At 42.9% G+C, this 24,846-nt stretch overlaps 1 protein-coding gene across 1 annotated transcript; it reads right to left on the bottom strand.

The window, feature by feature from the left end:
- Positions 1 to 951: 951 nt before the first annotated feature.
- slc7a10a (solute carrier family 7 member 10a) lies at positions 952 to 24,159 on the bottom strand. Its single transcript, XM_068739778.1, has 11 exons — positions 24,048 to 24,159; positions 17,308 to 17,512; positions 13,600 to 13,751; positions 5,841 to 5,966; positions 5,127 to 5,280; positions 4,126 to 4,249; positions 2,887 to 2,990; positions 2,642 to 2,738; positions 2,370 to 2,519; positions 1,150 to 1,327; positions 952 to 1,052 (listed from the first exon to the last, which is right to left on the bottom strand). The coding sequence occupies exons 1-11, from the start codon at positions 24,148 to 24,150 to the stop codon at positions 952 to 954; spliced, it is 1,494 nt and encodes a 497-aa protein (XP_068595879.1). The 5' UTR covers positions 24,151 to 24,159.
- Between the last annotated feature and the right edge of the window lie 687 nt (positions 24,160 to 24,846).

The raw sequence follows: 24,846 nt of genomic DNA, 5'->3' as shown, positions 1-24,846 counted from the left end.
AAAATTCACTTCCAACCATCCCGTCTCTCCTGTGCTGACAATAGTCCTGGGAAAGACGAATGTTGTTTTCTAATAGCATGAAGGCTCCGGCAATGTCTTTCAGGAGAGAGTAGTGTTACATTAAAAAAAAGACTGTTACCGCAGTCAGGCAAAGCTACAGACTCATCCATTGTCCATAGGCAGTAAACCTGACATAATTAGTCACAGGAAGCAGCAGTAATAGGGAAGCATTGCTAAGTGCAGAACCTGCTTGCATATTTACCTTATAAATGTCATTACACAATCAAAATACCCGCACAAACCAATGCACTATAACGGCACATATACATCATAAGGCACATTAGCTCAAGGATATATCAATACAGGTCAGAAAAGAAGTTACTTGGAAAGTTACTTGGAGTGAAATGAGAGATGCCAGATGGAGGTTCCTAAAGTGAAGAGGATATGAGCTGACAATCGGTATAAGAGATAAAATGGCAAAGCAATGAAAAGAATGTGGGGATTGTATTTCAAAGCCAACATATACTAAAGCAGGGGTGTCAAACCTGTCCGGTGGGGGGGCCCGAGAGGCTGCAGGTTTTCTTTCCAACCATCTCTCCATCAGCTGATCTCACTAATGAGTTCCTTCTCTCAAATTGGAGGAGGTGTTAATAATTAAAATCACCTGCTTTAGTAACCGGCGGGAAGGAAAAGCTGCAGCCTCTCGGCCCTCCACCGGACAGGTTTGACATCCCTTTACGAAAGACAACAACAAATACTAAAGACAGTTTTAGGTCTTAACATGCTAATGAGCCCTAACCATCTGATTCTTTTACATAAGCGCTTATTTGCAGCATCTCAAAGGCTGCATATGTGCAAAAGCATGGCCAAAACAATCTCTTCACCGTTCACAAGATACACAATTTGAAAGAGCAGGTGTTGGTTTAGAGAATTCCTGCTTGAGTGCTCTGCTCAGTCAAAGACTTTGGAGGCAGTGAGGGGTTCAGTCTCTGAAGGGTCTTCCTGAGGAAACACCACGTAACACACCTTCTGGCCCATGTATGTGATTCTTTCTGCAGAACAGAAGACAGCAGGACACATTTTACATCTATACACAACCTGCTCATAAAAATAATACTCGATTATGAGAGGAGGCACAAGTCAAGTCACCTAGTAGACTGTAGATCCATTTGGGTTTGTCTTTCCATTGAACACCCACAAAGTACACAGGGACTCCAGTCAGCATGATGACCATTCCCAGTCCACAGACCACTGGTTCAGAGTACAGACTGAAGCCCAGCAGCACAACCCAAAATATCATGTAGCTGATGGGGACCAGCATGTTCACCTGCACAGGACACAAACAACCTTACATTTGCACCATTGTAATTTCCAAACTCACTCTTGACAACATACATGAAGCATAATGCATACAAAATATTGTCAGAATGTGATTATGTTGCAAAATAGTTTCATAAGCAATGTCCCCTCTAATTTTTCATGTGTCTGAGCAAACACACAAACTCCCTGGGCAGACCCTTGGACAAATGTGAGCAACATTATAACAATACATTTTATGTTGAACGCACTTTATATTTGAAAGCAAACCTCAAAGTGCACAATAGCATAAAACAAACAAACGTCTCCAGCGTTGTCCAGGTTGACGTCCTCGTCTGCCTGCAGCTTTGACTTTATACGCATCATCTAGTCCAAACGGTCCATTTCAAGACCAATTCTGGATGCTATTTTAATACGCTTCATTAAACTAAGTTCTCTTTCACATTCTGCTCTGGATGCTTGAGATGTAGCACAAACAGCTGAGATGTTTTAGCTTCTAGATTTTAGTGCTGCAGCCACCACGTCTGAGAAGCTGCTGATTGACCATGTTTAAGTTTTAGCCTCATTATGGACTTGAATTCAGCACATTCACTAGAAATGACCTCCAGAATGTGGGTGCTGCAGAACAGCCTCACTCTTCTCCGCCAGTGCAGCGAAAGGAAAATATCTGCCCGAGTCTCGCCGTTTCTTCTTCTGTTTGCGCTCCAGCTGAAAAGAATCGCATCTCCTTTTCACTCTGGCGTGCTGAGATGACGTCACCGCCCGTTCGCCTTGTCATTATTATAAAGGGTCGACATCAGCAGCACGTCGCATCATAAGCGCGTCTTCCCTCCACGTCGGCCACGCCGCTTTGTTCGCTCAAACGCCTGTGGCGCCGGACGTCAATTAGCTGCTTAAAAACGCACGTGACTCTCATCGTGCTGCAGCAGCAGCCGGTCGCCGGTCACTCACTGGCTCACATTGAAAAGTAGCACAGGATGAATTTTTACGTGTTTCTTTTATTTTCAAGTCGGGTTGGATTTTGTTTTTGCATGTTGCTTAGGTTTCTGTACCTTGATGGGTCTGGCCAGGTTGGGCTTTGTCTTCCGGAGGTAGAGGAGGCCAGCAATGGTTACCCCATATGACAGGTAGTTTATAAATGACACATAGTTGATCAGGTTGTGTGTCTCTCCAATGCACAGAATGACTACGGTGGCAATGCACTGTGGGAGATAAAGAATCAAAGGTCAGGAGCATATAAAGCTAAATAAAGTGACCACTTCTGTTATCAGTATGTCTATGAAACATGACAGTAGACAAAACTCTCACAGCCTACAGTACTCACGCACACCAGCAGGGCTGGGATTGGAGTGCAGTTTTTTAGGTGGATCATAGCCAGGAGATGGGGCAAGTGACCCTCTCTTGCACCTGAGAAACACAATCTACAGATAGAGAGACAATGCTGTACTGCGATGTGAGCATGTTCAGGTTTGCTCTACATGTGAGGAGTGATTGTGACATGACTTTGAGGACATTTGCCCATAAAAATGTCTGATATGGTTCGACAGCAAAGCACGGCGTGTGTTCTACCTGGAGGAGGTGAACAGGTATCCGTTGATTCCCCCGAAGGTGGACAGTGCTACAGAGATCGGCATCACCCAGGAAAACATCCCTAGCAGCTTTTCCCCAAATGTCTGGAACAACCAAACATGTGACGGATAAAATAGATGACTTATTGAGTTACTGATTCAAGTATTTATTCCCCAACAGTCATGCATTAACTGATTGTCTCTATGAGCATTTCAAAGTGTATACCAATATCGGACTGTGACTGTCCGTATCCCAAGTACTAATTATATTTCAAGTCCTTCAAATGAAAGCAGTCACAAACTGAACTCATGATTGTTTCCCCAGGGCATGTTGAAGAAGTCTTATTTGTTGATTGTGGTCTATCTCATGCAAAGATTTTAAGTTCTGCAGGCTAGCAATCTCAGGCCGTAAGTAGCCGGGTATCTCCAAAAACAAAGATATTTTTCTACGGTTTGGCCTATCATTCACACAAAACCGCATATTTCTGTCACTGAAAGTGATGGTTTTTGAAAACTCCGGCCAAAGTGAAGGTTTTTGAAAACTACGTTTACGTGTCTGCGTGTTGACGCCTGTAAACAGAGTTTTAAATTTGGAAATGTCTCTGCCACAATCAAAACTCCTGTGACATGTGCAACCTGTGTTTACATTCAGAAACGGCATGGATGCTTTCAAAACTATCACTTATTGCTGACTTTATATTCCAAAACTATGTTTAGAAGCAATTCTGCCTCCTTGTCGGTCCACACGAATGAGCCTGGCGCGATGTTTCATATTTTGCGGAAGGGACAACGAGAGACGGATCATTCTGATTGGATAGGATTTGGGGAACTTGTCTCATTGCCTGCCCCTATCTGGATCTGTCTGCTGTTTTGGACTGACTACCTGGCTTCGGATAATAAAGCTCAGTTATTGGATTTCCCCTCTACTATCGTGCATTTGGGTTCTTACCTGCCTTGGTCTGTGACAGAACTATGTCGGCGGTGATGGAGTGTTTTGTTTTAGAAACAAGGTTGTGTGGATGCAATTTTTTTCGAAGCGGAGGGAGAAGGATATTTGATTTAAAAAAAACCCGGCGACGTGTGTACATGGCCTAAAACATAGGGCATATTCTGGTGTTTAAGGTCTCTTTCACACTAGGCTGTTTGGGCAGCTTTAAACTGAACCAGAGTTTCTTTCCTCGGATAGTCCGCTTCGTTTGGGTATATTTATGAAACATCCATTTACAGAGAAGCCGCTTACCACTGCCACAGCATTGGAGGCCAGTAGCTCCTCAGGGGTCATGGAGGAGAAGTAGGCAATGTTAGTCATAGTGTAGACAAGGGTCACCAAAGGGATGGAAATGTAGATGGCAAGCGGCAGATTCCTAAATAAATATTTATATAAGTAAGTATAGTATTTATACAGGTAAGAATGTCGATGTTACAATATTGGAAGTCACTGAGGTGCATCGATAATGTTGCACATTGTTGGTGTGACCGATGTACCGCAGTGAACTGCTGAATCAGGCTTTCTGAAATGCTCAGCCAAAAACCAATGAATGTGTCTTACACAGTGATACATATACAAACGGTTACACATTTCATTATGATGGAACGTGATTATAACTAGCATACAGCGGAAAGACAAGCAATCAGTAAACTATTAACTATTCATCTAGTTAGGAGGACATCAGGCGTATTATAATTGTATTTAGAAATTGTTACATATTGTAGATTATGTGAATGCCTGTTTTCTATTTTATGTTGTAGTTCTTTGTGGACCTCAGGAAGACTAGTTGGATACTACGGTACCAACTAATGGGGATCCTTAATAAATGAAACTAAAAATGGGAAAATAATTCTAACACGTACACCCCCTGCATGAGTTCATCCATTATAGAACACATTTAATGACACTATATTATATTTTCTACATTTCAAGGGCATCCAGAACTTCGTACAACTTTTTTCCAATGAAAGGAGAATATATCTGTTTTTCTTCACTGTTGGGACATTCGAGCCAGGACTTATCATGTTTTCTCCACTGCAAGGGCACTTCACCATGTTTTCGCCAATATAATGATATTTTAGAGCTCACTTTATTGAGTTTTGATCATGTTTTTGCAATTAGAAGTGCATTCCAGGTGGCATTTATGCTCCACTTTTATAAACGTGTGTCCATCAGTGACTGCTATGTCTATTGCAGCATATATGGATGCTTGTAGAGATGTGAAATGCTATCTGTGCATGCTTGTATCATACTTGCGTGGCTCCACGACCTCCTCTGTGACATAGTTGAGGAAATTCCAGCCACTGTAGGCAAAGGAAGCCTGAAGAAAGGCCAACGCAATCTGTCCCACTGAGGGGTCCTGGCGGAATTCAAAGGCCTCAGCAGGCCGTAGGGCACCATAGTGACCTGGATGGGGCGAGAAGAAGGGACGAGTTAATGAAACAGTGAAAATATCATAGCTCCATCTAAAGTGATAATGTATCCAGCACACAGTCTTGTATAAATAAAAACTTATCTACTACTATAATTATCTCTGGTTATATAGTTTGCACCAGGGCTCAGCACTGCTAACACATTATACTCTGCTGTGAAAGAACGCACAAACTGTCAGCAGCATTGTTCCCAAATGACCCCATTAGAATAGTTTCACAAAGACATGTTTCAACAATATAAACAACTTGAAAAACTAATATCCGCTATGTAAATACAGGATGTACATACAAAATTGTACAAGTACAGAGTGTGAAAAGTACATTTCATTTGCACAAATGGATTAATTTCTTGCCTATGTCAATAAAGCTGATACCCTCTTGAGTTTTTTTTAAATGTTTTTTTTTCCGATGAAATAATGTCAGGGGGCAATCATTTAATATACAACTATATGATGACATGCATACTTCATCCTCAATCATATATAAATGCTGTATTAAGGTTTATATCTAATCAAAATGCATGTGTGTGATTACCCCTAAAGATTTGGACAAATCCGACCACTATGATGAGTCCTAGAGCGAGAAGTTTTCCGACAGTGAAAATATCCTGGATCCTCGTGGCCCAGCGCACACTGGAGCAGTTCACCCAGGTCAGGAACACTGCGATACAGCACAGACACACGCACACATTTATTTAGACATGCTTAAAAGAATTTGTAAATGTCATGTTCTTGACACAGTTACTTCCACTCAACAATGTTAATCTTAAAGGAAACCGAAGCTATTTATTAACAAGATGGATGTTTTATGCAGATCCAGTACTGAAATGTGGCCAGTAACTTTCAGGTGAGCAGTCAAATGAGAAATGTCCTTGAATAACCCTCGGTCACTCGGTCAGTAAGTCAGGTCCTGCATTAAATGTCACTGTGGTGACATGCTGTCAGCCACAAAGAAGGCACTGTAACTGTTTCACAAATGTGCTGAAGGGCAAGTATGGGTTAGAAGGGTTATATCCATGCTAGATTTAGATTTAAGTGCAGCCTTTGACACAGTGGCACTAAGCTGGTTTAATCCTCATCTCATAGAATGAACTTTTGTAACGTCTCCTGTCATTGCCTTCCCCTGAGACACGGTGACCCATTAGGCCTAGCTACTGTTTTTAATCGTCTTGATGATATTAAATGTTGGATGGCACAACATGTTCTTCAATTGAATAACTCCAAATCAGAAATCATTCTCTTCAATCCTCCCGACCCCTTCAGTCCTTCAGCACTTGGTCCACTGTCACACAACCTCAAACCGACTGCCAAAAACCTGGGAGTTATATTAGTTTGCAATTTTAACTTCACCTCTCATATCAATTCCTCTGTTCAATTCTGCTTCTTTCACCTATGAATAATCACTAAAGTAAAGCACATGCTCCACCACCTCGTCTTCTCACGACTTTATCACTGCAACTCCCTCCTGTCAGGCATCAACAACACATCACTGTCAGGACTGGGATGTTTATAACAATTTTAGAGATGAAAGAAAAAACTCTGTCAGTGACTAATTAACTAAACTGTTAAATGATGAGAAAGGGCCCGTTTGATGCTACAGACAGTATTCTTATCATTTCATGTAAAGTGGGTTTGTATTCTGCAGGTCACTTTTAATCAAAACTAAATGGCTTCCTTAAGTTCACATAAGTCAAACTAACAGATTTAAAAACAATGAATGAAAATAAAGAATGAATAAATCCTGATTTATACTTCGAGACTCTGTCTTTTAGGTTGTGTTCTGCGATACATTTACAACATTGAACTACATATTCTGAGAAGTATGTGCTCTCCGTTTATTGCCGAGCAAACCTCATGAGGAATGTTTGTTAGCTTTTGTATTGTATTTTACAGAGATCAATATGGAATTGCATATATTTGCAATATTGCAATTGGCTCATTACTTAAACCAATTAAAAGAGACACAATTACTGAAAACTGAGGCAGGCAATGGAACCGTCAACTTGGAATGGCAATGGAAAGCTTTTATTGTCATTGTCATCATGGTACAAGTACGGTGCAACAACGAAACAAGATCGATGAGTGAGCATCGGCTGCACCAATTAAATCGCGCTGCCACCAACTCTTCTTTGAGAAGGTGCAGAAAGCAGCAGGTACACAGGACAACACACGTAGAAGGGAATGACACGCTGCACTGGGAACATGCAGGGGTTGGTTCAATGAGAAGCAGGAACCAGGCAAGTCTGGAGAATTGTCCTTCGGGGGGAAGAGGGGGGGTGCAGTAGGAAAATTGCCCAGAGCAGATGAGCCTTTGAGGTGTGTGTGAGATAAAATTCACTCGATGTTAATCATTACAGTTCATTATTGTAAACAATGAATTTCATGCTTTAATTCCAGAGATTTCACTGCGAATATAGAGGAATGCTTGCGATCTGGTTGATACGAAGCACCATATCAACCAGATCCAGCTGAATGTCCTCGACAGTGAAAGAATGTGTTTGAATGCAGATTCCACACACTTTCTGGGTGTTTCTGCTTCACATGCACTCAGATTATTGTGGAAAGTGTTACTTTTTTTTCTTTTTAACACCAAAAGCTAAAAAAAGAGTAAGAGATTTTAAAGGACTCATTTATTTCTCCTCTTTTAATCCAAAGGAACATATTTATTGTGCTGCTCCATCCATCTGTCTGTGTTGTTACCATTTTAGAGGGTTCTCTTTTGTGAAAGAGCATATACAAGCCTAATTGGGAGTTAAATAAACACAAATTGAACATGGTGGCTGGGTGCACCCTTCCTTTATCAACTCAAACACTACATTACTGACTGTATTATTTTAGTTGTCACTATGGCTCTGTTTATTTCACCCAGACTTAATCCTGCAGATTGACTGTTGTCTGAAGAGGTTCTGGTGTCAGAACCTCTTCAGACATTTATGGTGGGTGAAAAGGCAAGAGTCAGCGGTTACTGTCTGTTCACGGACCAGATCCTGGACCGAGAGGAGGCGTTCCTTAGATAAATCTGCACAGAGTTGGGTTCAGAATCTATTAAGAGTGAAAGCAGTAATTAGTTTAGTATTCCAGTACTGATGCAACTCTCAATAGAGGCTGTGATTTACCTGCGCTGTCACATTTAAAGCCCATTGGCACCTCCCTCCTGTCAGGTTTGACAGTGAGGTGGTGATGGGGGGGAGGGAGGGGTGCAAGAGCAGGGCAACACAGGAACGGAAATGCATGTGACACCCCTTTGGCTAACCAAATACAAAACGCAGGGTGTTGGAGGGGACAGAATTCCTTGCTCGGTGCCACCAAACCCCTGCCAAAAATTCACATGTGTGCCAGCGGAAGCAGTTTGTTCAGATTTCTGTGGTGGGAGGAGAAACGTAACAGTGATGGATGGCATGGTGGGCTACAACTCTGCCCTTCTGTACTTGCACACACACGCACACACACACACACACACATACTGCTGCAAGAGAGTGGATTTTTTGTGAAAGGAAGGACAGAAGGGAGAAAAAATAGTGCCCAGAAAATTAGATGATGGGGGGGCAAAGAATGAAGGATTGCCCCGGAAGAGCTGGGACCTGGGATTCAGGAGGAGCGATGTGGTTTTCTTCCTGGCCGTGGAACTGTGGACCAGCTCTACACCCTCGTCAGGGTCCTTGAAGGTGCATGGCAGTTTGCCCAACCAGTCCACATGTGTTTTGTGGACTTAGAGAAGGCACTCGCCCGTGTCCCTTGGTGAGTCCTGTGGGGGATTCTCTGGAAGTATGGGGTATCGAACCCCCTGACACGGGGCGTCCGTTCCCTATATTCCCGCTTTCAGAGCTTGGTCCGCATTGCCGGCTGTAACTTGAACACATTTTCAGTGTGTTCGAGTGTGTTGGACTCTGTCAGGGCTGCCCTTTGTCACCGATTCTGTTCATAACCTTTAAGGACAGAATTTCTAGGTGCAGCCAGGGAGTTGAGGGGGTCCAGTTTGGTGACCTCAGGATTGGGTCGCTGCTTTATGCAGATGAGGTGATCCTGTTGGCTTCATCAGGCCGTGCCCTCCAGCTCTCACTGGATCAGTTCACAGCCGCGTGTGAAGCGGCCGGGATGAGAATCAGCAACTCTAAATCCGAGGTCACGGTTCTCAGCCGAAAAAGGGAGGAGAGTAACCTCCAGGTCGGGGAGGAGATCATACCCCAAGTGGAGGCGTTCAAGTACCTCAGGGTCTTGTTCATATGACAAACACGTTTTCTGACATTTCACTTGCACATCTCTCTGAAAGGGGCATCTCTTTCAGTCTTGACATAATTGTGTCCTGATTTGGCAGTCAAATAAAACATTCAAAGTGTCCATTATGTATTTTCCGTCAGCGAATGGAAGAGCTTGTCTTTTATAGCTTGCATCTGATTGTATTGCTAGTCCATTAGATGTGCTGTTTGTCCGTACTGTTTATTTTTATTTTGTATACAGCCACTGGAGCTGTCAGGTGACTTTGTCACATGACTTGTGACTGGTATTTAATTCAAATGCTTGCACAGCTGTGTTACACCGCCCTGATGAAGACCTTGAGTTGAAACGTGTTGGTGTTATATTAAAACTTAAAAAGACCAGATGTGCCTCTGACCTTTTTCTACTTCAAGCCATAATTTAATTTGCCCATCCTTGGTTTCCTGAAGAGCACCTGGCATCTACTAGATCCAGTGAGCACATCCGGCTATTCCTCTCCTCAGCATACAATGGTATTTGGGAAGTATATATGTTGAAAGGGGTGGATTTGACACATGATCACGCTGCAACCGGCTGTGCTTCTAAGAAAAGAAACAGGCCACAACTGGCCTTGTCTGGTTTTCACACACACACACACACATACACCCCTCTGCAGGGGAGAAAAGTGGGGAGAGCGCAGAGCCCTAAATCTACAGGGTAGACAAACATTTAATCCAGTTAATCTCGCTGAATATTTCTGAAAAAGCTGTCAAATAAACACAGGAAAATGTACTTTATCCCAAACAACAATGACATTTGAACTTTTTCTTTCCTAAAGTTACTCAGTGTGCACGATGCTGTGTGAACCAAAGACCAGAGTAATATGAAACATTCACATGAAGCAGTCACTCAGTAAAGGTGAGGTTATACGAGGTTATAACAACGATCCCACGTTCACACGGCTGACGTAGCGATATGATGCTGTCCTTTCACACTTCCCCTGCTGATTCAGACATCGGGAAACTCATACAACTGCCGACCACATATAGACAATGATGCCAGTGTGACCCCCCCCCCCCCCGCCAAGGAGGAAGGGGGTGGGACAAAGTAGCCAATAGGAAGATCAAACCGCCAATAAGAATGTCAGCTGGGCAATAGGATCTCCTATCACTGATGGGCAAGGTGCCATGCTCCTTTTCTGTTTCCATGGTGGCCCCTGACAAAAGTGTAACAGTGTAAAACAATGTACAATGGTAGACACACCCTCATTAGAGCGCTCGAGTAAAACACACACACACACACACACACACGTTCAACATTCTGTGACCAAAAATAGTGAAGGTACACCAGCGTGCTCTTCAAATGCTGACCCCTCCCCAACAGACACATGCGCAGTTGCCCATCTCTCTCCTGTCTATTCATGAGTTTCTCCATCCAGTTCGGACAAGATCAGACCAGACGGGCTTGTCATACATGGTTTGCTTTTGCCTCTGGCTATTTAAATACCGATGGCTGTACGCTATCATATCAAGTAAAGGTACAGCTCAGCGGACATGCTGGAAATAGAGCACAGACTTATGAAACAACAACGGCATCCGTGAGCAGACTGAACCATCCCAGCACCATGGACTTGATCTGAGGACCATTTGTTTAGATTATTTTCTGAAGCCACTCTGTAATGCCCTCATATTTGGTTTTGCAGAGCTTTCTTCACTTATTTTCATGCATTCACTGCTCAATTACAATTCTTCTATGTCATTGTAAATGTGAACTTGTGTTACTTTTTACCCTAACATCCGTTGCATGCAATGCTAAGGAAGTTAGTTCAGGTATGTAGATAGAAAAAAGACAGTTGATCTCGGTCATACAGTCAGATGACCTCAATGTCAACGATGGAATGTCTGTGTTGTGATACTGTGGACGCTGGTGACATCTCACAGTCACTCTCCAAACTCCCTTCTTTTAAGGACACCGACCAAATCACTTTAGTAATACACCCATTCACTTTAAATTATCTACCAACGTTCACTGCATTACCACATTGATACATTATTCATATTATATACAGACTTCGTCGCCCCTCCTGCTTGTTCCAGTCAAAGCCATGGTATGTGGTTGCAAAACTCGAGATCAATTTTTTGTAATGTAAAACAGAGCGATAGAATCTCAGTGAGGAAATGCAAGTTCAAGCACAAAATATGCCTTAAAGCTGATAATGGTATGATTGATGACCCAAGACTCAGACAGCTGATATTAGCAAACTGCATCAGCACCTGAGAAGCTGAGCACACCACTCCTATCAGCATACTTCTCTGGCTACAACATGTCGAACAGAACAGTAATACCTCGATATAGGAGCGCTTTAACATACAAGCATGCCGAGATATGAGCCAGTCCGCGAGCAATATTTTGCATTAACTCATTGAGTGCCAGCCTGTTTCAGCTCAGCTATATGTTGAGTGCCCCAGTTTTTGCACATTTTTCCCAATTTTCCAAACCGCACAGAATATTCTTCACTATGACTATGCACACATACCAAATGAACCAAATGAAAAATTAAAGTATCTTCTTTCATCAGGATAAGAAAATGTGTTCCTATCGTTTTTCTTTCCGGAGTTATTGGCCGTTGAAGAGAGGCCAATTTCAATGTCAGGCTTGGCAGTTAGAAAAAACGTCTTTATACATTAATGCCACTCAAAGAGTTAAGATACGAGCACGCTTCCAGATTCTGACGCTAGATGGCCGAGCGCTGCGACGGCGCTTCACTCATTAACTAAAAAAGTTATAAAAAGTAAACAACAATAAAATGTTTAAAAAAAATCTAGCTAAGTTGAGTCAAGTTAACTTTATGGTTATGTAAGTGTCCGTGTAAGGTACAACTACGGCATGGTATAAAGTGTCTACGTACCGTCCGACTCTCTCTCCCGCCCCCTCCGCACTGCACACCGCCATTAGCCCAGCGTCTATCTCGAAAGTAAGAACTCATAATAAAACCGTAGTTATTATTATAAAATATGATATATTTTGTGTGTGTGTGCAGCAATTAAAAACATGGTTTTTTTCCATTATTTGGGTTGATTTGGGTGTTTTTAGAGTGCCGGGACGGATTCATTATTTTATATGGAAAAAATTGTATGAAGATGCAAGCAATTTGAGTTACAAGCTTGGTCCAGGACATAATTATACTCATATCTCAAGGTATTACTGTATGTGAATTTTATTATGAGCAATATAAATTGTTGTTTACCATGCCTGCAAAGATTCTCATTAATCCATGTCAAGGGAGCTCTCTGTGGTGAATAAAGCCAAAAAGGTTTTTTACAAGTTCAGTTGATTTTATTCAACACAGAGATTTATTTTGGTGTAAACATTATATTTTTCAAACATTAATGAGTTAGAATGAGATCAAGCACATAACAGTGATTCTTCTTTGCATTAGTCTAATGGCATATGGTTCATTATGACAGGTAGCTTTATTGTTACACTCTGACTCAGTTTTTGCTGAATATCTTGGATATTTGTAGGTATCTATTTGGATATTTGGACTTGCGTGCACTCTGAAGACACTTTTTAGCGACTGCACCAACAACGGCGGAAAGAAAGCTTTTTTTTTTTAAACATCAGCTATCAGCTACATTACACCACCAAACAGGTCTTCCCTCATATAATTACAGAACCCTAAATGCTATAAATCAATGATGCGTCACAATGTATTTGACTTGTGTTTGAGTTTTGAAATGCTGACGGCCTGCCAGGATTTTACAGTTGAAATTCTGTCACATGCATTACAGATTTAATGCAAACAAGCATCCAGTGACTCCCACCCCTGAAAATATTTCACCCTGCACATGGGCTCATCTGTTCTCAGTGTTAGTTTTGGATCAAAAGAAGAAGCATGTGGCTGGCATTAGTTGTAGCTACACCGGCTGAACAGAAAGAAACCAATGCTCAAAATGACATTTTATCAACATACGTTGTTGACATACCGGTAGTTTTGGAATACATTTCTTCCTTGTGCCAAACATAAACCGAATGAAAGAAACTTGTAAATGCTGATGGATAGAATGTTAAGTATAGGCTCTGGGCCGTTTATGACTCACAGACACAGATGGTGGCGAGGAGTCTGGTGGCAATGTATGGAGGCAGGCAGATCTGGAAGGCCGGCTGCAAGACGTAATTTGAGAAGGTGAGAGCGATGACGGCCAGCGTGGTCGGATACATGATGAGGACGGCGCTCCATAACAACAGGAAGCTACATCGCCAAGAGACAAACAAACAGGATTTCATATAAGAGAGGAGCACAGTCCCTTGTTCAGACATTTTTTGCCAACTGTAAATAAATGTATGAAAGTTTTCCCTGTGTTGTTGACAGTTACTTAGACGGGGCAACTCTCTTTCAGATCTGTCATCGTTCGGGTTGCCATCCTTCCGTTGAAAAACGGAATCGTCCCGTTTTTGAATGCAGGCATACATACAAGGGATGCACTTTGTCCCGCATTTCTCTCAGGATCATAATTAGACTGCTATGATGTCGCCTGATGGGTGACTGAGACTCTACACAGACATCTATGGCGTCAATGAACAGGGTGATTTATATGAGAATTTACGGTAATCCTAATGCCCTTCCCCTCTCCCGCTGACCAATGAGCTGACCGGACACCCACACAACACGTGCATTGTTATGCATGATGGAGCACTGAGCCTTGAATTCATGAGTTTGATCCGTTTTAGGGTTTTGTTTTGTCAAGCGGTGGAAAGAATACTTTAAGGATCTCAGGTGTGGAGTTCTGGCCTTTGAGGTGCAAAATGTTTGTTTACTTTTTTTTCACTCACTTTCTGTTTGCACTTTTCTTATTGCACCAAATTTTCAGACGTTGCTAAATTTTATATGATTTCAATATTTCATATTGTTTTATAACACTTGATATTAAGCAGGACGGCCTTCTGTTAAAAAAAGAAAAGGTGTTTTTCACAACAACATGTTTTACATCTATTAGTGATACTCAAAACCATTCATCCAATCAAAATCAAGTTTAAGTGTCTTTAGTATTTGGGCTGATTATACCGGTCTGGTAAATGCTTGGAGCCATTACATTGATTTATTATTGTAATAGTACGGAATGGATAGGGCATATGACAGCCTTTCATTCAGGATGAACGGCCTCCCCGACCTGAACTTGAGTGGCGTTATTTATTTTAAAATGGGACTTCTGTGCTAGTTGCCATTTGTCCATAATAAACACCTTGTACGTGCAAGTGCATGGAGCACGTGGACAACCGGGGCAATGGTTATGGATTCAAAAACGGAGGTTTGGGAAGAGTTTGGAGAGGCCATGGAGGAAGACTATCGGTCTGCCTTGAAGAAATTCTGGCAAATTGTCCGGCGCCTCAGAAGGGAAAAGCGGAGATGGGGAGCTGCTGACCTTGACTGGGAATATGGTCAGGTAGTGCAAAGAATACTTCAACAATCTCCTCAATCCTGCTACCATGTCTTCCATGGAGAAAGCCGAGGCTGAGGTCTCACAGGTGAACCATCCATCACCCAAGCTGAAGTCACGGAGATGGTTGGCAAGCTTCACGGTGGCAGGGCACCAGGAGTGAATGAGATTTCCCCTGAGTAACTCGGGTCAGTGGAGAGTCTTTTGCTCCAAGTGGAGGAGTTTAAGTGTCTTGGAGCCTTGTTCATGAGTGAGTGAAGGACGGAGCATGAAATTGACAGGCGGATCAGTGCAGCGAGAGCAATGATGCCGTCATGTGACTGGTCTGTCGTGGTGCAGAAGGAGCTGAGCTGAAATGCGAAGCTCTTTAATTACCGGTCAATCCACGTTCCTACTCTCACCTGTGGTCATGAGCTTTGGGTCATGACCGAAAGGACAAGATCCCGGATACAAGTGGTCAAAACGAGTGCCCTCCGGAGAGCGGTTGGGCCCACCCTTAGAGATCGGGTGAGGAGTTCAGTCACGACGGAGGAACTTGGAGTACAGCCGCGGGCCATCTGAGCTGGCTTGTTACGGATTGGAGGCGGCCTCGTGGAAGATCTAAGACACACTGGAGCGATTATGTCTCTCGGCTGTCCCGGGAACACCTTAGAACCCCCCCGTCTTGGAACAGGGAAGTTTGGGCATCCCTGCTCACACTGTAGCCTCTGCTATCCGAATCCAGGTAAGGGGTGGAAGATCCATGTCCGTCTTTAAGAACTAACTCAGTCTCTAGGAACACAAGGGCGGCAGGTTTAATTCCAGATTGACCTTGACACAGGCAGAAATGATCCTGCATGAAATATTGAACATTTAAACACAGTCTTGGTTAACTCATTCAGTGCCAGCCGTTGACAGCTCTGCCATGCGCTCAGTACCGGCGGGTTTTCTTCATTTTGCCCTGCATTTCAAGACCCACAGTGCATTATGTACTATGACTACGCAAACACTGAACCTACCAAACGAAAAATTAACGTCTCATCGGGAAAAAAGTTCCAACTGTTTTCCATTCTGGAATTACTGACAATTGAAGAGAGGCAGAAATCACCTAAATCAGCCGTTTTCAACAGAAAACTGAGAAAAAGAGCTTTTTGTTCAGAGAAACATTTCAAGCTGATCGCTAATATTTATTGTTTTAGTGACGCATCTAAAATCTCAACAGTTGTTTACTTCTAGAAAACAATACAAACAACACTGAGAGAGCTTTTGATGTTGAAATAACACATTTATTTACAAACAATGCATCAACTGTACAACGGCCGCTCCTCGGTGATCCAGACGGGAACCGCTCGTCTGACGAATCCGGGTCAGGCTCACTGTATCCGTCCAAAACCAAACCTGAAACCGAACCTGAAACCGTCAGTCGCTGTGTGTGTGGTTGTTACGGCCCCCGGCCGTTCAGGTGTGGGCGTTTGTAATGTGTGCTGTGTTTTTTCAGTGGGTGTGAGTGCTCTGTCGCCCGTCCAATCTTCGACCAGGTGACAGTCTCCGCCTGTGTTGACTTTTTCTGTGACTTTTTAAAATGGCGTTTTTCAACAAGTTTCCTAATTACATGAACACTACTCAACTACTTTCCATAAATCTTTCTGGAGTGGTGAGATATGATTCAGTAAAGCTACAAAGACATGTAGGATTGCTGAGTCTTGAGTGCCTTGCTGGTTTAAATTTAATTTATTCTGGATATTGTAATATTTTTGTAAACTGGTTTGTTCAAGAACGTGAGAAAAAAAAATTAACTTAAATCAGATCTGCACTGAAATGAAATGCATTATTTTCTGATCAGTTAAGGGCGGGACATCCCGCCCTTAACTGAGCTTTTGGGAAACCATCCAGGAGGTTTTTTTTGTATAAACCAAACATAAGCATTCCCACATGGTTGAAAACACACCCGCCTTGGAAGAGGATATCAAATGAAATTAGATTATTGTGGTCTAAACTATTGAACCAACAGTTCACGTTTTATAATATCAGGCACGTTTGACCGTCTCCAACTTCCAGTATAGCTGCTGTTACGATAAGTTGTCACAGGTCACGGGAAAATCACGAGACATTCAGAGCTGATTGGTTCCAAATGGGCATCCGGCATTCACTGTTGCTGTATAATCCAGATCAAGTGAGTGCAATTAGAAAAATACTTTTCTTGATCTCAAGGGAGATTTGGGGAGTCAGCCAATCGTACAGACATGTAAGAAAATAGAATTAGACAGAAACAGAAATCGCAGCAAACCATATAAGAAAAGAAAAAGGTAAAGAAAACAAACTGACGTCTGAATACATTGATCAGAGCATGGATCGCATATTGTGCATCAGTCGCAAAACACAACTACTTACCCCACTAGGCCCCCAAAGATTTCTGTCACATAAGAATAGTCTCCTCCAGACTTTGGGATTGTGACACCCAATTCAGCATAGCACATGGACCCGAGGACACAGATGCCCCCGCCACAAACCCAGACGATGAGGGACAGTCCCACTGAGCCGGCGTGTTCCAACACTCCCTTCGGTGAAATGAATATCCCAGAGCCAATGATGTTTCCTAATGAGAAGAGAAAGGGTTTTATTATCTACTCAGGCCTCCTGGAAATGTCAAACTACTATTAAACAAATTTAAATGAACGGTCTGATCTGTTTCTGATTGGTTAAGTGTTGAACACACATACACACACATTCGCGTCCTTTTGCCCTGTCCTCATTCGTCACTACTGAGCGTTTAGGCTCCTTGTGAGGAGCTGTCTTTCTTTAGGAACGCTATGGAGGCGTGCCTCGCTCCCTGTATTTCCTGTTGACATCTGAAAGCCGTGAAGTGTGGCATTTTGTTTCGATTCGCAGATCTGTTGTTGTTGTTAAGTTATGTTATGGATGCCAGAAAATATTACCACAAAATATTTACTTTATCCACTCTGCTCTTCTTCTTCGACTCATGCAGGAGATAGGGAAGAGTGTCTCGACACACACACACACACACACACGCGCAGACGGCACAACGATTGGCGAATAATCTCATGCCGGAATAAAAATGCTTTGAATCCTCCATCCATCCATCTTCAAACCGCTTATCCAGGGTCGGGTCGCGTCGCGGGGCCAGCAGCCCCACGACACGGAGATCTCCGAACTACAAGGGGGCGTCTCACACGGTCACCCTACAGAGGAAGCTCATTTCAGCCGCTTGTACCCGCAACCTTGTTCTTTCGGTCACGACTCAAAGCTCGTGACCACAGTTGAGTGTAGGAACGGAGATCGACCGGTAAATGGAGAGCTTTCGGCTCATCTCCCTCCTCGCCGTGACGGATCGGTGCACCGATCCGCCTGTTGATATGTTGTTGTACTCAACAACATATAATAGATTATAACCATGAACCTTTTGAGTTATCTTGCAGACAGACACAAAATATTTTGGCTCCCTCGTCATCATGATGGTGAAGAGAGCGCAGACACAAGGACGCACGCACGCACGCACGCAGGTGCACATTTGCCCGCTGTGACGCGTTTCAGACCTACCCAAACTAAGCAGGATTGAGTGGATGGTTTATTTATCTGTTTTTGGGTTGATAAGGACCCAAACTCACCATAATAGTGTAGAAACATGGGGAAAGTTTGTTTTTCATAATATGTGAATCAGAGTCCTATTGACTGATACTGAAATAGAATAGAATAGAATAGAATAGAAAGCCTTTATTGTCATGGCATAGTAGCTACACAATGAGATTAGGAGTGCAGCTCCGTCTGGTGTCTAAAACAACATAAAATACAAATAATAACAGAACATTCAAGTACATGTATTCTGCATGTCTGCACTGTTCATTTTTAAAGATCCAAACTTGCAACCAAGCACGACAGAGCAGTAGCATTAAGTCTCCCAGTAGCATTAAGCCCCCCCCAGGGCCGGACGGAGGACCTGGGATGGTACTCAAAGCCTGTGCTGATCAGCTGACTGGGGATTTTACAACAATCTTCAACCGCTCCCTGTCACAGTCCATCGTCCCCCCCTGCCTGAAATCTGCCACCATCATCCCGGTCCCCAAGAAGTCGGCCATCTTCAGCCTGAATGATTACAGGCCTGTTGCACTTACGCCTGTGATCATGAAGTGCTTCGAGAGGCTGATCGTTAACCACATCAAAGACGCACTCCCCCCCCCCACTCTGGACCCCCACCAATTCGCCTACAGAGCAAACCGCTCTACTGATGATGCCATCGCCACAGCGCTTCACACTGCACTGAGTCACCTCGAACACCGGGGGAAATAGGTGAGGATGCTTTTTGTGGACTACAGTTCAGCGTTCAACACAATAATACCAGACATTTTAACTGTTAAACTCTCCACCTCCATCTGCACCTGGATTAAGGACTTCCTGTCTGACTGCACACAAAGGGTCAGACTTGGCTCCCACCTACCCCCCCACCATCACACTCAACACCGGCTCCCCACAGGGATGTGTACTGAGTCCGCTCCTGTACTCGCTGTACACATATGACCCATCTCTCCAAGGCCATCATCAAATTCGCTGATGACACCACCTGCTCTTGTGCAACCTGTTGCGCCGTCCTACAGGTTGCACAAGAGCAGGACTAACAGACTCTGGGACAGTTTTTTCCCCGAGAGCCATCAGTGCTCTGAACAACAACCAGGACTAAACAGGACAACTTTCACCAACTAATTCGGCCACAACACTAGAGGGAGCTCAAACAACAACCTGATTACACCCTCCTATAAGACAAACATGGGTAAATCATCTTTTTACAATACTGCCCCCCAAGGGTGGAACGGTTTGACTCCTGCCCTCAAAACATGCACCTCTTTGGCCTCCTTCAAAATGGCCCTAAAAATACACCTTTCAGGGGGGCAGAAACGGAGATAGTCATCACAACTCTCTCCGGATCAATCCCCCCCCCCCCCTTTTTTTGTCCACCTACGTTGTACATATTATGTGTCTTTACCCTCGCCGAAGGGGAGGCGAGGGTATTGCAATTGGGTCAGTTTGTTTGTCTGTCTGTCTGTCTGTCCACGTGCATAACTCAAAAACTAGTAACTCAATCGACTTGAGGTTTTTACACAAGCAAGGTTCTGTCCGTGGCTCGGTCCTCCCCCAGGATGGCGTTGATCCAGATCTGGATCCAGATTCTAGACTTTTTTAAAGGATTCTTTAACATTGCGAGATAGGGCACTTGGAGGCGAGGGTCTGCAATCTCTGATTGATCAGCTTGTTTTTATTGGTATTGTTAAATGTCGATGATTTATGTACGAAGGACTTTCAACGGAAACAAGACCGCAAGGGCTTTTTTTTTAAATGCTCCTCCTAGACAGGATGTTTCACTGTACTTGTACTGTAATACATGCTACTGTTAGAATGTTAGAGCAGTACAAGTACAGTCAATCTAATAAATATATTCATCATCATCAAACACAGGAGCGTAGCTCCATGGTACAACCCTCAAACACAATCTCAAGCAAAGAAGGAAAAAACTACAAAAACTACAAAACAGGGCATCCTGGCTAACAGTCGTAGGTCTACTGAGCCCAATATTCAAATCATCCTCAGCATTAATCACTTCAAGAACTTTCATTCATTCATTTGTTCTCTTGAAGACAAGACACTTCATCTTCAGCCGCTCATCTCAATCCAGGTTACGGGTTTACACAGGAGACTATCTCATCTGGATTACCACACATGAACAAAAACCCATTACTCTCACAATCCCATGGCCAATTTATAGCGACCAATTCACCAAACATACATGTTTTTGGAGACTAAGGACCCAGGGAGAAGTCACGCAGACATTGGGAGGACATGCAAACTCCGCAGCACCGGGCCCAGGTGGGAATCAAACCCAGGACCTTTTTGCTGTGGAGGCAGCAGCACAGCCTCTTCAAGAGCTTCTTTAATTCAATTCATGTATTAGAAACTAACATTCACCTTCTGGCTTTACATTTTTATAAATTTTACCTTTCAACACAGGAAGTTTGAGCCCAGCTGTCAGACCCAATGTGTATCTGGTGTGTCCTGCTGCCTTTCACACCGTAGACCACTAGATACTATTACAAAGGTTTGAATAATTGAAGATGAATTAAGCTAGTTGAAGTATTATTTTCAAATCAATCTCATTTTACACTTTAACAATGAATCATCCACAGCAAAGTTAATGATAAAGTGCCTTGAACCAATATTCTTCACCTTTTATATTCATGCATTATATAATATTATTATGAAACAGAGCATTTTCACTGAAATGCAGGTGACACAATTATATTCCATGAAATCAAGTGAAACTAATCAACTACCAAAAACTTCAACCGTGTTTTAATGACCTAAAAAAAACCCTGATTGCATCCAATTTTCTCTTAATTCAGACAAAAATCAAGGTTCTTATGTAGGACCCTAAACATCTCAGACACACATTATCTAGTGATGGAACTATCATAGGTAATATCGCCTCTGAATTCAGCTCCATTCTGAGGAATCAGTGAATTATGTTCTATCAGGATATGTCCTGTAAGGTCAAGGAGGTTATCGTTTAGAAGAAAAGAAATCTGAAGCTGGGTCTTGGTTTTCCCCCATTTACTTCTAATGGAGTGCAAAATATGCATTTAATTCACTCAGCAGGAATCACAGTCATAAAGGGGTCCGATATGTCATGAATCGGATCCAGAATGAGGTCAGGAATAAATATTACATTTCAACATTTAACGATTCAAAAATCAACTCTGATTCAATTTGACATTTCGTGGTTGGTGCATTAAGATACCAAGAACAATTTAGAACCGTTTGATGATGATCCTGATCACCATGTGGACGGTGTGAATCCAATAAGGAGGGGAATCGGCTGCTTGGTGCTCTCTGAGTGCTTTTCTAGTTAACTTCTAGGCTGGAATATCGTCACTATCACTTATCAGGCTTTGCCAATATATCCCCAAAGGACTACCCAGCTGATCCAGAATGTTATTGCATGGTTCTCTGAGCAGACCTAGTATAAAAGAGATCATATTACTCCTGTATTGGCCTCTGTACTGGATCCCTGTAAAATCCTTCTCGCACACAAAGCCCTTAATGGTCAGGGACCAACATACCTTAAAGAGCTCAAAGTACTTATCTGGAACAATAAACTCCCAGGTTGCAGCTATTAATGTGGACGTCACCATGCAGAGAACCCCCTTTTACTAGCATGAGCATGATGCCGCTTAGGAAGCATAAAACAAAGGAAGAACAAGGAAATAATTTAAGATTTATGTTGTTTTTTACCCAAAGCATAGGTGAGAAAAAAGGAAAAAGGCCAGATGAGGGCGAAGTAGTCAAGAGAAAAGCTAAGAGAGCAAGAGAGACGGCACTCAAAGCTCTTCTGATGACTGTAAAGTGTGAACGAGATTTGTCCATTATGAAGAGGGTAACTCGTGCGTTTGCGTACTCATTTCCTTTAGCAATATAAATCTGTACATTTATGTTTATTTAACAAAGACAAATCTTCCGTTTTATTGAAAACTAACCACAGGAACAGTTTGGTTTCATTTAAGGACCGATTGAGGCAGAGACAAACACTACTTTGAAGTTCAAAATTATTTACTGAAATAGAACAGCACTAAAAAAAAGGGTATATGGATCGTCATCAAAAGGTTATAAATTGTTATTGGTAACTTTATACAACATCCATGAAAAGTCAAATTGAATCGGAGATGTTGTCTATTTTTAACGGATTTTGGAATCCGTAAATAGAATTTCAGATTTTTTCCTGACCTCCTTGTGGATCAGATCCAGAAGACATTTTGCATTATAGTGCGTATCGGACCCCTTTATTACTGATTATTGGTGAGTGACTTGAATGCATATTTTACAAGATATGATTGAGTGAAAAAGCCTCCATTATAAGTAAATGGGAAAATCTGGATTTGTGTATCCAGACCGGGATCCGGATTGTGCTCATAATTTGATGTGTTATAAATTAGAGCAATATTTTGTCCCCCCCCCCCCCCCCCCCCAACCCTAATCCTCCCATCAAGATACATCCAGCAGTTTTTCCGTAATCTTGCTAAATGCAATGTGTAACTCCATTTTCCTAGAAATCGCGACAGCATGTGCAATCCAGATCTGATCCGGATAGAAGACCCCATTCTACACAACTGTTTCAAATTCCATAGACATCGGTCAATAATAAACCGAGATACAACTTTTGAAGCTCCATTGACTCCAATGTTAACAAAAATGTCAAAGTGATCCATAATCCAGGATCTCTCCAGGATCGTCACCAAAATGTAATTGTAATTCACGATACCAACATTTCCTGAAAGAGGAGAGGAAAACCCGCCACACTGACAGCTTGCTCTAACCAGAGGAAGATCAATAAACCATGTGCACGGCGTTCGGAATGTGCAAAGTATGCACAACTGGGGAGATTTAATAGTCATGTGACTGTTTTATACTTTTGTAATTTAATCGTCTGTCATGTAGAATTCAAATTGTCAACACACACTAAATGACCTCTACGTGCCCTTCTTGCCGGCGGGGTTTCCTCTACTTATTACGGTGATGGTTTGAATCGTGTAACTATTGATAGCTCACGCACCAAATGGAGATGTCCTACACGCCTGTAATAAGATGAATGAAAGCGAACAACGTGAATTACCGGGCTAAGCACGCTGGAAATGCTGGAAACGCTGATGCGTAAATGTGCAGCGCGCACTCTGCGCGCTGTCTGCGCGCTTCTCCGGTTCATCGTTAGAGGATGGAGCCACGTAGGCGTCCACACGTTCAGATCATCGCGACTGATGCAATAGTTTCCACGCATGTACACACAGAAATCAGAGATGGACCCATCCGTGCGTAAAAGTGAGTCTCTCCGTAACGCGGCAGGGTTATGTCAAAATAACACTCTTATATCGCTTCAGGACACACAAAACCAAAACCCGACAGTGTGTCCGCACCAGAACCGAATCAGAATCCAGGACCATTCACCGACTTACTCCGATTTCACTTTGAAATTAAAAGCCGTTTATGAACCGCATCCGATTCATGAAACTTTCCCCCTGAAGCTGAGCCGTTATTCACGGATACATCGCCTCAAACAGGAGCTGTCGCGCACTCACCGATTATAATCGCGCACGCGCTCAAGAGTCCGATCTCCTTTTTGAGGGTGACTCTGTCGCTTTGGGGGCTTTGATCCTTCCTTCTTTTCACTTTGTCCTCCATCGCCTCCGCTTTGCTGATCCGCTTCCTGCTTTCCTCCGTCCGGTCAGGACGCCTTTTATAGTGAGCCGCGCTCCTCTGGTGCGGGTCTCCCTTAAATTAATCACGACGCGCATAGGAGGACGCGCGCATGCGCACGACTCAGCGCCAGCTTGACCCGTCAGATGCGTACTGCGAATGTTTTGTCAAATTCCTAATGTAAATTAGTGCAAATTGACAGCCTCGCTCCTGTCAGTCTGCCCCGCCGCTGTATCTGCCTCAGGGCAGCCGCAGCTCCAAATGTTGCTTCACCACCTCCAAGTATGGAGTGAATGAATAATGCACAATGTAAAGCGTCTTTGACTGTCCAGAAAACCACTTTATAAAATCAATGCATCATTATTATCATTTTCTTTTATCAATGTAAAAGAAATACACTGTAAAATACACGGAAAACGCATAATGATCCACTACTTTGAGTGATTGGAGACAGATCTTTATCATGATTCATCATCCTACTAATCTCACTTAATTGACCATGTTTAAATTATAGAAGCCAGATAGCCAGTTTAAGATTACCATAATAATGCATGACTAACATCCCTTTGGATGTTTTCTAGATGTTCTCCAGAAGATAATCTCTACAATAATCCAGCTATTGTCTGAGACATTCACATAAATGTTTCTTCCTCGGAGGTTTTCTATAGTGTAGTTCAATAG

The sequence above is a fragment of the Brachionichthys hirsutus genome, chromosome 1 (assembly GCF_040956055.1).
Source record: "Brachionichthys hirsutus isolate HB-005 chromosome 1, CSIRO-AGI_Bhir_v1, whole genome shotgun sequence".
NCBI classification, from domain to species: domain Eukaryota; kingdom Metazoa; phylum Chordata; class Actinopteri; order Lophiiformes; family Brachionichthyidae; genus Brachionichthys; species Brachionichthys hirsutus.
This window is presented reverse-complemented; position numbering and strand designations above follow the sequence as displayed.

What these genes read in the sequence shown, in the direction of transcription:
- slc7a10a (XM_068739778.1), bottom strand. Translation starts at nt 24,150, where the DNA reads ATGGAGGACAAAGTGAAAAGAAGGAAGGATCAAAGCCCCCAAAGCGAC. An exon ending in GAGGTCGTGGAGCCACGCAA is followed by an intron (nt 4,250 to 5,126) that starts GTATGATACAAG and finishes ATATTTATTTAG; the next exon opens with GAATCTGCCGCTTGCCATCT. An exon ending in ATGGATCTACAGTCTACTAG is followed by an intron (nt 1,053 to 1,149) that starts GTGACTTGACTT and finishes TCTGTTCTGCAG; the next exon opens with AAAGAATCACATACATGGGC.